The 13,596-nt window shown below is 40.3% G+C and overlaps 1 protein-coding gene across 2 annotated transcripts in view; it reads right to left on the minus strand.

The window, feature by feature from the left end:
• The window catches only part of WSCD1 (WSC domain containing 1), a 428,603-nt gene that overhangs the window by 300,798 nt on the left and 114,209 nt on the right, over nucleotides 1-13,596 (minus strand). For both annotated transcript variants that reach the window (XM_077294396.1, XM_077294397.1), the window contains exon 2: nucleotides 1,925-2,608. In XM_077294396.1, coding sequence (XP_077150511.1) covers nucleotides 1,925-2,354 — 430 coding nt within the window. In that variant the 5' untranslated portion in view covers nucleotides 2,355-2,608. The remainder of the gene's footprint in view (nucleotides 1-1,924; nucleotides 2,609-13,596) is intronic.

The following is a 13,596-nucleotide window of genomic DNA, read 5'->3' on the forward strand; positions in this document are numbered from 1 at the left end:
ACTCGAGTATATACGATAAACATTCTTTTTTGCCATATTCTAATGAATCCCTCTATCCATCAGAAAAACAAGGCCTATTGTTCCTCATTTTTTAAAAGCGATTTATGATACATTCAGCTCATTGTGCCTTTTAGGACAGCCTCAGTCTGTCCAATGATGCAAGGTATCGGTTTCACAAAGAATTGCTGCAGTTTGCTAAAAATGTATTGTTACAACAGAACCTTGGCTTCCCTCTTTGTACCACACACAATTCAGCTTACAGTGTTAAATTGCTCATTTTGCTTTATATACGAAAGAATAAAGCTATTCTGACAGTGTAAAACATTAATAAAAAAACAGCTGAACCCACTGTGAATATAACCTTACACACAAATACATGTCACTAATGGTTTTGATTGAGCATAAAAAACCAAATATCTATCATATAAAGAAAGGCGGCTGTAACCGTATCCCTGCTCCTGACTGGCAGCCAGCCCCAATGTAGATCCAGTGTCAGTCAGGGCTCTGTATTCTCACAGCGGTGACTGAACCAGCACCAGCGCGACCCCCATGACTGAAATCGAATGCTGCAGGGGAGAATAAAGTTAATTTTCTCTCAAACGCTGTGGGGACATATCTGCAGGTATATCCCAAATCTGCAGGTATATCCCATGTATATCTGACAAGTTCCCTTTAAAGATTTTTTTAAATATTTTCCAATCATTTAATTGTAAAGGATTTAAAGAAAAGACTCAAACAAACCTTTATTTAATTTCTAAACTCCCATTCACAAATTATGTTGTGTGGAGCTGTTTATAGAGAAGCATCATGTTTAAATTACCAACATACAGACATGAGGTTTTTGTGGAATTAAAAAAAAAAAAAAAAAATTTGGAGGAAGATCAACAACATACTATGGAAATATATTTATTTTTTCCCAAATCATACATTTATCCCTTTACCTTTTCATCTTGAGGACAAGAACATAGAAATTACAATGTTAAGAAAAAATAATATTTTATACTCAGCTGTCAGCATGTAAGTGTAGGCTGGAACAAGCACTGACAGGTCATACTGGCTACAAAATGACTCAGTTACTTACTTATCGCAAGCCATAATAAGTGGATCCAATCATTTCTAAGAGATGTTTACAGTGAATTCAGTAATAATAACAGAACGATGGATATATTCCTCTTTAAAGGGGATATCTGGGACTTTTTTTTAAAAAAAAGTGCTGGTACCTACCTGCCTGTTGTGGCCACCGTTCTTCCCGGTCACAGAGTGGTCACAGACAGCTCCTGCCGGCGATACAGCATCAACAGAGCAGCGGCTTCTTTACTGCTTTGTTGATAGGGTGGGACTGCCGATGTCATTTTGATTGACAGCCAGATCTCAGCTGCCTAACTGGGAGAACAATCTTTCAATCAGCAAGACGTTGGCAGTCACGTCCCATCGACAGAGCAGGGCGGAAAAGAAGCTGCAGCTCTGTCAACGTGAGATCAACAGTGGCAGATGAACCGCCGGCAGGAGCGGTCTGTTATCGTTTTATGAAGACAACTACCTGGCTGTTAGCGTTTAGGCACTTTTATTTTTTACAAAGTCCCAGATATCCCCTTTAAGTTAAGGGGTCCTTGCACAAGAGAAGACAACACTACAGAGTTTCCAATTTGCACCTCATAGTTTGCCTTAACAAAATTTTCATTTTAGTAAGCATATTTTTATACTTAAAGGGGTTTTTGCATCTCCAACATTCTTCTTCCTCCCTGCATACCCTGTCCATTTCCTGAAATAAGGAATAAAGGACTTGTATCTTTATCGATTTGGTAAGGGCCGTTTTTCTTTTGTATTCAAAATAAATTGAATATTATATTATTTTATGTTCTGATAATTTTCCTGGATGAAAAAATTTAAAATATGATGATAATAATGAAGATGATAGATTTACCTATATTTACAGTTGTGTGCTTCTGTAGTTTGTCTTTTGCAGCCTGAGCAGGTTCTCGATCATTCACAAAATTATGAAACCATCTTCTTCTCAGCTGTCGTAACTCTGAGTTTCGTGATATCAACCAAACTGGCTGATCAAGTAAAGCATTTGTTTCTGGTTTCTCTTGAATATTTCCACCTGCTAATCCTTTTGTATTCCAGTATGAAGACCGAAACATCCTTTGTTCCAGATATCTATCAAGAGGCATCAAACCATCAATTGCAGAGCCCTGGACATTAGAAGTTCCTCGGTTATTTTGTTGAATTACCAAGTAAGATCTTTGTAGAAGTAACAGACTTCCAGCCATTAAGTAAGCAATGGTGAGAAAGAAGAGAAAAAATTGAGCCCGCCTTAGAAATTTCTGTAGACTAAAAAAAGGTTTGGCCATACCCTCACCAAAAAACTAAGGTATAAAAAAATAAAAAAAATAAAATAAAAATGGGGGGATATGGTCCCCCCAATAGTTTCACTTGATGTTATTAAATAATATCCTTCAAAAAATTCAACTCATGTCCACTCATCACAGTTCCCACGAAACACATTTTAGCTATGTATGGCAATGCCTTTGTAAATTCAGTCCAATGGTCTCAAAGCTCTGCTCCATAATCTTGGTTTCTTTAAATGCTTAAGGAATTCCACATCCTATGAATAAAAGAAAAGTAAATGCAGTTATAATAATTTTCATTTTAGCGTTCTCAATATAAATCTTAATTTCAGCAAAATGAAGAACATCCAATTATATACAAATTCATATGTAAGTCTATATTCACTTAAACTTGTTCAACTCATTCATATGCCCCATTAGGACGCATTAATGTAATCGAAAGGTACCCAGTCAGCCAAATCAAGAAGTAGTTTATCAAGAATGCTTCCTCCTGCAAACAACCGGACATTCATGTATTTTATGGTTGGCAAATGTATATACAGGGTGGGCCATTTATAAGGAAACATCTAAATAAAATGGGAATGGTTGGTGATATCAACTTCCTGTTTGTTGCACATTAGTATATGGGAGGGGAAAAACTTTTCAAGATGGGTGGTGACCATGGCTGCCATTTTGGTTTCAACTTTATTTTTTTCAATGGGAAGAGGGTCATTTGACACATCAAACTTATTGAAAATTTCACAAGAAAAACAATGGTGTGTTAGGTGTCAAGGCTGATGAATACAAACTTAAAAAAACTGACCGTCACATCCAAACATAGACTAAGTGTGGACAGGTGCTGAGTCACCAACTCATGTACCCTCAAAACAAAAAGGCAGCACATTAGCCTTGTGACTGAGCACTCCGCCTTATAGCCACAGGTGTTTTTAATTCCAGCAGGACCACTACCTCTCCACAGAGATTTTAGTCTAACAGAGGATTTATGCTCTCATACAGATGAATTCTTTATTCTAAGTGAGAAAAAGCATTGCTAGGTCCTGGAAAACAAGAAATGCCTTAACGTGTCTCCAGGTACACATAAATTGGCCAATTTATGCACTGAACTTCATATTCATATTTCTTGTACTGTGTTGCTGTTCAATTTTCATTTTTCATGTTTGCATGCTACGATGCTACAGTGTGCTGCCTTTTTGTTGCTGGGACTAAGTCCTGCTTTTTGTCTACTGAGCATGCCCGTGGGACAACCTCTCATTGGAAGCCGGAGGTCCCATGCTCAGGTCCTCAAGTGGCTCTGATTGGACTACTGGCAAGGTCCCAAAAGGCTGCAACTATAAAAGGTTCACATGGCCGCTCGGCCATGCGCGAATATAAACAGAAATTGTGTGTGTGGAGGCGTGTATGTTATCTGGTGAAAGATCCTAATCATCCCCCTCCCTAGTGTTGTTTTGTGGTTGGGTGTCTGGAGCAAATACAGCACAAGATAGTGCATCCTGCACAGAGCACGAGTACAATATCAATTCAGCAGCATTTGCCAGTGCAGTGCCGTACGCAACTAGTGTGCTTTCCAGTCCTTAGTTAGGGTGGTTAGCAGTGTCTGTCAGAGCAGCGCTGTGTGCACTCAGTGTGCTAAATCTATTATTTAACTTTCCCTAGCACCGCAGGTGCGGCACCGAGCACTAGTGGGTCTAGAGGGACTCTAACCCAGTGTCCTTGGGGCAGAGTCCTGTGACCGAACACTAGCATTCATTCAGCGATATTGCGCCTCTGTGATGCAACAGGGTCCGTCTCTAATTCATACTGTGTGATGTTAACCTGTGTGTGTTTTACTCTACTGCCATATACTGTCTGTCATTACCGAGCAGCAGGTAATATCTTTGCACTGTGGACCCCGGACTGCGAACGCACCTTATAGCTTCCGTTATATTATTTGGTGCGTTCTGCCAGCTCCTTATATGTGTGCTTGGTTTTAATGTAACTTTATTCTTTCATTAGTTATTTATAAGTTTAGGTAATATTTTGAAGAAAAAGACAGAACGGCGCCAGGTTCAGTGGCAACTAATAAACCGTGAATGCATAGTCCATCTGACCATTTCGCAGGTGGTAATTCACACTTGTATTGTGGTGCTCAACATCATATATCAACTTGCACACTATACTTAGAAAATAAAAAATTGAATATGTGGCACTCACCAAGTTGTGTTACTTTAAAAGTCCTTTAATTTCCCCAAATCTTGGGCCGAGGACATTACATCAAAGACGGCAGGTACATTTGAGGGTGCAGGGTTACAGAGTAGGACGAAGGTAATTTCGCCCCGGCTGCGCTTCAACGGGTCCCTTCAATATTTTCCTTTTCTTAGTATTTATAAGTTTAGGACTACTTATAAAATGTGTTCAAAGTGCTGCCCATTGTGTTGGGTTGTCAATGCAACCCTCTTCTCCCACTCTTGACACACTGATAGCAACACCACAGAAGAAATGCTAGCACAGGCTTCCAGTATCCATTGTTTCAGATGCTGCACATCTCGTATCTTCACAGCATAGAGAATTGCCTTCAGATGACCCCGAAGATAAAAGTCTAAGGGAGTCAGATCGGGAGACCTTGGTGGCCATTTAACTGTCCCACGACAACCAATCCGCTTTCCAGGAAGCACAAAAATTGGAACACAAAAATTTATGGTATGGTGAGGTATATGGGGTACAAAGATAGTGGGGCCATTCTTCATCAATGGAAACAATGCCACTGGGTATCTGAAATTTCTACATGATGATGTGTTGCCCTCTTTATGCACTGAATATGGCACGTTCCCTTAGTTTTTCCAGCAAGATGGTGCACCACCACATTATGGGTGTCAGGTCCGAGCATTCCTACATGAACAGTTTCTTGGAAAATGGATTGGTCATCATGGGCCAGTTGAATGGCCACCAAGGTCTCCTGATCTGACCCCATTAGACTTTTATCTTTGGGGTCATCTGAAGGCAATTCTCTATGCTGTGAAGATACGAGATGTGCAGCATCTGAAACAATGGATACTGGAAGCCTGTGCTAGCATTTCTTCTGCGGTGTTGCTATCAGTGTGTCAAGAGTGGGAGAAGAGGGTTACATTGACAATCCAACACAATGGGCAGCACTTTGAACACATTTTATAAGTGGTCAAACTTGTAAATAACTCGTGAAAAGAATGAAGTTATGTTAAAACCAAGCACACCATTGTTGTGAAATTCTGAGTAAGTTTGATGTGTCATATGACTCTCTTCCCATTGAAAAAAATAAAGTTGGATCCAAAATGGCTGACTTCAAAATGGCCATCATGGTCACCACCCATCTTGAAAAGTTTTCCCCCTCCAATATACTAATGTGCCACAAACAAGAAGTTGATATCACCAACCATTCCCATTTTATTTAGGTGTATCCCCATAAACGGCCCACCCTGTACATTTAAACAGCATTCAATGCAAAATACATTTTTTATGTTATTTTTTATTTTACAGAAACCCACTGTTCCATTCCAAATCTGAGGAATAAGTTATTCAAGTTCATATAAATTTAGTAAAATAACAAATTTAGATGTGGAGACAAGACTATTTTAGCTCAGTGCTTCATACTCCAATAAGTGATTGAACAAAGTGTATTCTATACCTGTTTGATGTAAGTTATATTAACCCCTTAATCCCGTATGACGTACTATACCGTCGAGGTGGGGTGGGCCTTAATTCCCGGTGACGGGATAGTACGTCATACGCGATCGGCCGCGCTCACGGGGGGAGCGCGGCCGATCGCGGCCGGGTGTCGGCTGCATATCGCAGCTGACATCCGGCACTATGTGCCAGGAGCGGTCACGGACCGCCCCCGGCACATTAACCCCCGGCACACCGCGATCAAACATGATCGCGGTGTACCGGCGGTACAGGGAAGCATCGCGCAGGGAGGGGGCTCCCTGCGGGCTTCCCTGAGACGATCGGTACAAGGTGATGTAGTCACCTCGTACCGAACGTCTTCTCCCTGCAGGCCCCGGATCCAAAATGGCCGAGGGGCTGTATCCGGGTCCTGCAGGGAGCACTTCCGGGTCGGAGCAGGCTGCAGATGAAAGCTGCAGCCTGCACGGCTGTAAGTGAGATCGGAGATCTCACAGAGTGCTGTGCACACTGTGAGATCAGCGATCTGTAATGTCCCCCCCTGGGACAAAGTAAAAAAGTAAAAAAAAAAATTTCCACATGTGTAAAAAAAAAAAAAAAAAATTCCTAAATAAATAATAATTAAAAAAAAAAATATTATTCCCATAAATACATTTCTTTATCTAAAAAAAACAAACAAAAACAATAAAAGTACACATATTTAGTATCGCCGCGTCCGTAACGATCCAACCTATAAAACTGGCCCACTAGTTAACCCCTTCAGTAAACACCGTAAGAAAAAAAAAAAAAAAACGAGGCAAAAAACAACGCTTTATTACCATACCGCCGAACAAAAAGTGGAATAACACGCGATCAAAAAGACGGATATAAATAACCATGGTACCGCTGAAAACGTCATCTTGTCCCGCAAAAAACGAGCCGCCATACAGCATCATCAGCAAAAAAATAAAAAAGTTATAGTCCTGAGAATAAAGCGATGCCAAAATAATTATTTTTTCTATAAAATAGTTTTTATCGTATAAAAGCGTCAAAACATAAAAAAATGATATAAATGAGGTATCGCTGTAATCGTACTGACCCGACGAATAAAACTGCTTTATCAATTTTACCAAGCGCAGAAAGGTATAAACGCCTCTCCCAAAAGAAATTCATGAATAGCTGGTTTTTGGTTATTCTGCCTCACAAAAATCGGAATAAAAAGTGATAAAAAATGGTCACGTGTCCGAAAATGTTACCAATAAAAACGTCAACTCGTCCCGCAAAAAACAAGACCTCACATGACTCTGTGGACCAAAATGTGGAAAAATTATAGGTCTCAAAATGTGGAGACGCAAAAACTTTTTTGCTATAAAAAGCGTCTTTTAGTCTGGTTTCACACTTGCGTTTTTATCTGCATGCGTTTTTTAAAAAAACCGCATGTGTGAAAAAAATGCATGTAAACGCGGTAAAACGCATGCGTTTTTATAGAAAAACACAAGAAAACAAGAAAAAAACAAAAAACCCTAACCCTACCCCTAACCTGAAATACGTGGCACTGAAATACGTGGCACTGAAATATACGTTTATATACGTATATACGTATATAAGTGCCACGATATTTCAGTGGCCACATATATAAGTGCCACGTATTTAAGTGCCACGTATTTAAGTGCCACGTATTTAAGTGCCACGTATTTAAGTGCCACGTATTTAAGTGCCACGTATTTAAGTGCCACGTATTTAAGTGCCACGTATTTAAGTGCCACGTATTTTTCAGTGCCTGAAATACGTGACACTGAAATATCGTGGCACTTAAATACGTGGCACTTAAATACGTGGCACTTAAATACGTGGCACTTATATACGTGGCACTTATATACGTGGCACTTATATACGTGGCACTTATATACGTGGCACTTATATACGTGGCACTTATATACATGGCACTTATATACGTGGCACTTATATACGTGGCACTTATATACGTGGCACTTACATACGTGGCACTTACATACGTGGCACTTACATACGTGGCACTTACATACGTGGCACTTACATACGTGGCACTTACATACGTGGCACTTACATACGTGGCACTTACATACGTGGCACTTATATACGTGGCACTTATATACGTGGCACTTATGACTGTCAGAAAATGTTCAGTAAACGGTTAGGGGTGAGGTTAGGGGTAGGGTTTCAGGTAGAATTGGGGAGTTTCCACTGTTCAGGCACATCAGGGGCTCTCCAAATGCGACATGGCGTCCAATCTCAATTCCAGCCAATTCTGCGTTGAAAAAGTAAAACAGTACTCCTTCCCTTCCGAGCTCTCCCGTGCGTCCAAAAAGGGGTTTACCCCAACATATGGGGTATCAGCGTACTAGGGACAAATTGAACAACAACTTCTGGGGTCCAAGTTCTCTTGTTATCCTTGGGAAAATAAAAATTTGGGGGGCTAAAAATCATTTTTGTGGGAAAAAAATATGTTTTATTTTCACGGCTCTGCGTTGTAAACTGTAATGAAACACTTGGGGGTTCAAAGTTCTCACAACACATCTAGATAAGTTCCTTGGGGGGTCTAGTTTCCAATATGGGGTCACTTGTGGGGGGTTTGTACTGTTTGGGTACATCAGGGGCTCTGCAAATGCAACGTGACGCCTGCAGACCAATCCATTTAAGTCTGCATTCCAAATGGCGCTCCTTCCCTTCCGAGCTCTGTCATGCGCCCAAACAGTGGTTCCCCCCCACATAGGGGGTATCAGCGTACTCAGGACAAATTGGACAACAACTTTTAGGGTCCAATTTATCCTGATACCCTTGTGAAAATACAAAACTGGGGGCTAAAAAATCATTTTTGTGAAAAAAAAAATAATTTTTATTTTCACGGCTCTGCGTTATAAACTGTAATGAAACACTTGGGGGTTCAAAGTTCTCACAACACATCTAGATAAGTTCCTTGGGGGGTCTAGTTTCCAATATGGGGTCACTTGTGGGGGGTTTGTACTGTTTGGGTACATCAGGGGCTCTGCAAATGCAACGTGACGCCTGCAGACCAATCCATTTAAGTCTGCATTCCAAATGGCGCTCCTTCCCTTCCGAGCTCTGTCATGCGCCCAAACAGTGGTTCCCCCCCACATAGGGGGTATCAGCGTACTCAGGACAAATTGGACAACAACTTTTAGGGTCCAATTTATCCTGATACCCTTGTGAAAATACAAAACTGGGGGCTAAATTTCATTTTTGTGAAAAAAAAAAAAAAAAATTATTTTCACGGCTCTGCGTTATAAACTGTAGTGAAACACTTGGGGGTTCAAAGCTCTCAAAACACATCTAGATAAGTTCCTTAGGGGGTCTACTTTCCAAAATGGTGTCACTTGTGGGGGGGTTTAATGTTTAGGCACATCAGGGGCTCTCCAAACGCAACATGGCATCCCATCTTAATTCCAGTCAATTTTGCATTGAAAAGTAAAATAGCGCTTCTTCCCTTCTGAGCTCTGCTATGCGCCCAAACAATGGTTTACACCCACATATGGGGTATCGTCGTACTCAGGACAAATTGCACAACAACTTTTGTGGTCTAATTTCTTCTCTTACCCTTGGGGAAATAAAAAAATGGGGGTGAAAAGATCATTTTTGTGAAAAAATATGATTTTTTATTTTTACGGCTCTGCATTATAAACTTCTGTAAAGCACTTGTTGGGTCAAAGTGCTCACCACACATCTAGATAAGTTCCTTAGGGGGTCTACTTTCCAAAATGGTGTCACTTGTTAGGGGTTTCAATGTTTAGGCACATCAGGGGCTCTCCAAATGCAACATGGCGTCCCATCTCAATTCCAGTCAATTTTGCATTGAAAAGTCAAATGGCGCTCCTTTGCTTCCAAGCTCTGCCCTGCGCCCAAACAATGGTTTACACCCACATATGGGGTATCAGCGTACTCAGGACAAATTGCACAACAATTTTTGGGGTCCAAATTCTTCTCTCACCCTTGGGAAAATAAAAAATTGGGGGTGAAAAGATCATTTTTGTGAAAAAATATGATTTTTTATTTTTACGGCTCTGCATTATAAACTTCTGTAAAGCACTTGTTGGGTCAAAGTGCTCACCACACATCTAGATAAGTTCCTTAGGGGGTCTACTTTCCAAAATGGTGTCACTTGTTAGGGGTTTCAATGTTTAGGCACATCAGGGGCTCTCCAAATGCAACATGGCGTCCCATCTCAATTCCAGTCAATTTTGCATTGAAAAGTCAAATGGCGCTCCTTTGCTTCCAAGCTCTGCCATGCGCCCAAACTGTGGTTTACCCCCACATATGGGGTATCAGCGTACTCAGGACAAATTGTACAACAACTTTTGGGGTCTATTTTCTCCTGTTACCCTTGGTAAAATAAAACAAATTGGAGCTGAAATAAATTTTGTGTGAAAAAAAGTTAAATGTTCATTTTTATTTAAACATTCCAAAAATTCCTGTGAAACACCTGAAGGGTTAATAAACTTCTTGAAAGTGGTTTTGAGTACCTTGAGGGGTGCAGTTTTTAGAATGGTGTCACACTTGGGTATTTTCTATCATATACACCCGTCAAAATGACTTCAAATGAGATGTGGTCCCTAAAAAAAAAATGGTGTTGTAAAAATGAGAAATTGCTGGTCAACTTTTAACCCTTATAACTCCGTCACAAAAAAAAATTTTGGTTCCAAAATTGTGCTGATGTAAAGTAGACATGTGGGAAATGTTATTTATTAAGTATTTTGTGTGACATATGTCTGTGATTTAAGGGCATAAAAATTCAAAGTTGGAAAATTGCGATATTTTCAAAATTTTCGCCAAATATTCGTTTTTTTCACAAATAAACGCAAGATATATCGAAGAAATTTTACCACTAACATGAAGTACAATATGTCACGAGAAAACAATGTCAGAATCGCCAAGATCCGTTGAAGCGTTCCAGAGTTATAACCTCATAAAGGGACAGTGGTCAGAATTGTAAAAATTGGCCTGGTCATTAACGTGCAAACCACCCTCGGGGCTTAAGGGGTTAAAAGACATGAAAAAAAAATGAAAACTTAGAAAATTAAAAGTATAAAAACTTATCTAAATAGATTAGTATGGTCTTTATTTTAGTTACAAAGGTTATAGCCAATTCTTTCAGAGAATGCATATGTGCAAGAGGCAATGATAGAAACATAATTCTACCTGTAATATTTTACAAAACTAAAATTGCTTAAAGGGAATCTGTCACCTCATTTTTCGCATATAAGCTGCTGCCACCACCATTAGGGGCTTATCTACAGCAGTCTATAATGCTGTAGATAAGCCCCTGATGTAAGCTGAAAGATAAGAAAAACAAGTTTTGATTTTGCTCACCCAGGGGTGTCGCAGGTCCGGGCCCGACACCTCCCATCTTCATGCAATGACGTCCTCTTCCTTGCTTCTGTCGCAGCTCCTGTGCAGGCATAATTCTCTGCCTTGTTGAGGGCAGAGCAAAGTACTGCAGTGCGCAGGTGCCGGGAAAGGTCAGAGAGGCCTAAGGCCTGTGCACTGCAGTACTTTACGCTGCCCTCAACAGGGCAAATCAGTATGCCTACACAGGAGCCGCAATAGAAGCAAGGAAGAGGACGTCATCGCATGAAGATGGGAGGCGCCGGTCCTGGACCTGTGACACCCATCAGACCCGGACTGCACCGGATCACCCCTGGGTGAGTATAATTTAATTAGTTTTTTTAATCTTTCAGGTTACTTTGTAAAATGCTGTAGATAAGCCCCTAATGGTGGTGGCAGCAGCTAATATGCAAAAAATGAGGTGTCAGTTTCCCTTTAAATTGGTTGCTAAAATGCTTTAATAGGTCCGGTCAAAAATGACCGGAGCAGTACAAGTGTATAGTGGAAACGAATAGAACAGCAGGGTTAAGCCATGAAACTCATGAAGCATTTAACAATGATCTTCGCACAAAAATATATTGTGCCTATGATAAATTTTTATGTCAAAATTGAAGTGTTTCTCTGTCATTTTTGTTAATGTTACCAAATACTAGGGAATGGGACTGATGAAAATAGCTGAGCATTGTACTCTCATGAGCAAAGAAAAACTTATCTAGTCCTCTTCCTCTCTGAAGAGACAATTTGCATATTTCACACAAAAGACATTTATACCTGTAAGAGTTGAGCAAAAAGATTTAGATGACCCTGGTCCAGCGGTCACATATGTAGTCCATGGCCAGTGGACCAAAACCTCCCCTTACTTTTGGGTATCTCCAGTGCCTCTTCTGATTAGTAGGCTCAGCATGTCATATTTGAGATATAATGCATGCCGGACCAATTAGAAAAGGTACTAGGGATGTTCGCACCTAGGAGGGTCTCAGGACATTGGTTTGGCAGTCACACAACAGTTATTTGAATATTTTTGTTCCACTCTAACCATATCCATAGAAAATGTGATATATTTCTGATTGTTGGGGGTCTTACCACAGGACTGTCAAAGAAATTAGAGTAGGCAGTTCTGATTTTGGATCTCCCCAGTGCAATTGAGGAAGGAATGGAGTGGAATGGCGTTACATGTATAATGCTACTTGATTCTCTCTATAAATGTACTAACAAAGCTAGTTAAGAACTGTACTTGCATGTGTGATCATGCTACTCCATTCAGTCCCAACAGCAGTCAGGTAAAAAATTATGGTCCCTTCTAATGACTGATAGTAATCTCACTGCTGGGACTTTTTTTAAATGAAGAGATAACCATTAAATTACTCACAATGGACCTGCAGCTATGAAGCCTTGCCCATCCATCCCAGACCACTTCAGCCAATCACTGGCCTCAGTAGTTACAGGTCATACATGCAGATGTCACCACTGAGCTGAAAAAAATGCTGCTGTGATTATGTGAATGTTGGACTGGATGTTATCATTGCAGGACCAAATGAAGACACAGGGCTGTAGTAAACTCTGATAAATGGATAATGAAAGAAGCAAGGGCCGCTTTTGCGACCCTATTCCTCTATTAAATTCTGACCGCAAAGAGAAGGGGTGGGGAAATTAAGACTCTTTTTTAGTCACCAGTGGTGATCCAGTGATGAGACTGCAAAGTAGTTAGACATTTATCATTCATCCCTGTGGGAATGTCAATTTAGGTTTTTGCTTGCTTTCATTGCATAGTGTACTTACTAGGGCAGGTTCTCCCTATCCAGCTGTTATGGGACCTCAATAGGCCATGCACTACAATACTAATACAGTACAAGTTAAAAACTTTCAGTAAATCTAAACTCAACACACATGCAAAGGCCATTGTTGTTGCTATATTCTGTGGTACAAAAGGACTGTGACTCATCAAGAAAAATGTTCTCAAACACTTATTTTTACCCCCCTCCCCTCAAGACAAGCTAGGAACATTGTACATGAGCAAAGTACCACATTTTACCAGCTCCTTGGCTGGCCAAAGTTCAGACAATCAAGTAGCTCTATTTTACGATACATTGCTAAGTGAAATAAGTGCAGAAAAACCCACATTGTTTCTAAATTGAGCATCACAGAATACTAATTTTGAATCCATTTTTCCCAGTAATAAAATTTCAATGGTCCTTTTTTATTAAAAATTATTTGTTTGAATTTACAACTCTCTTGGATAGTTGTCTATAAGTAG

The sequence above is a fragment of the Ranitomeya variabilis genome, chromosome 3 (assembly GCF_051348905.1).
Source record: "Ranitomeya variabilis isolate aRanVar5 chromosome 3, aRanVar5.hap1, whole genome shotgun sequence".
In the NCBI taxonomy this organism is placed as follows: Eukaryota; Metazoa; Chordata; class Amphibia; order Anura; family Dendrobatidae; genus Ranitomeya; species Ranitomeya variabilis.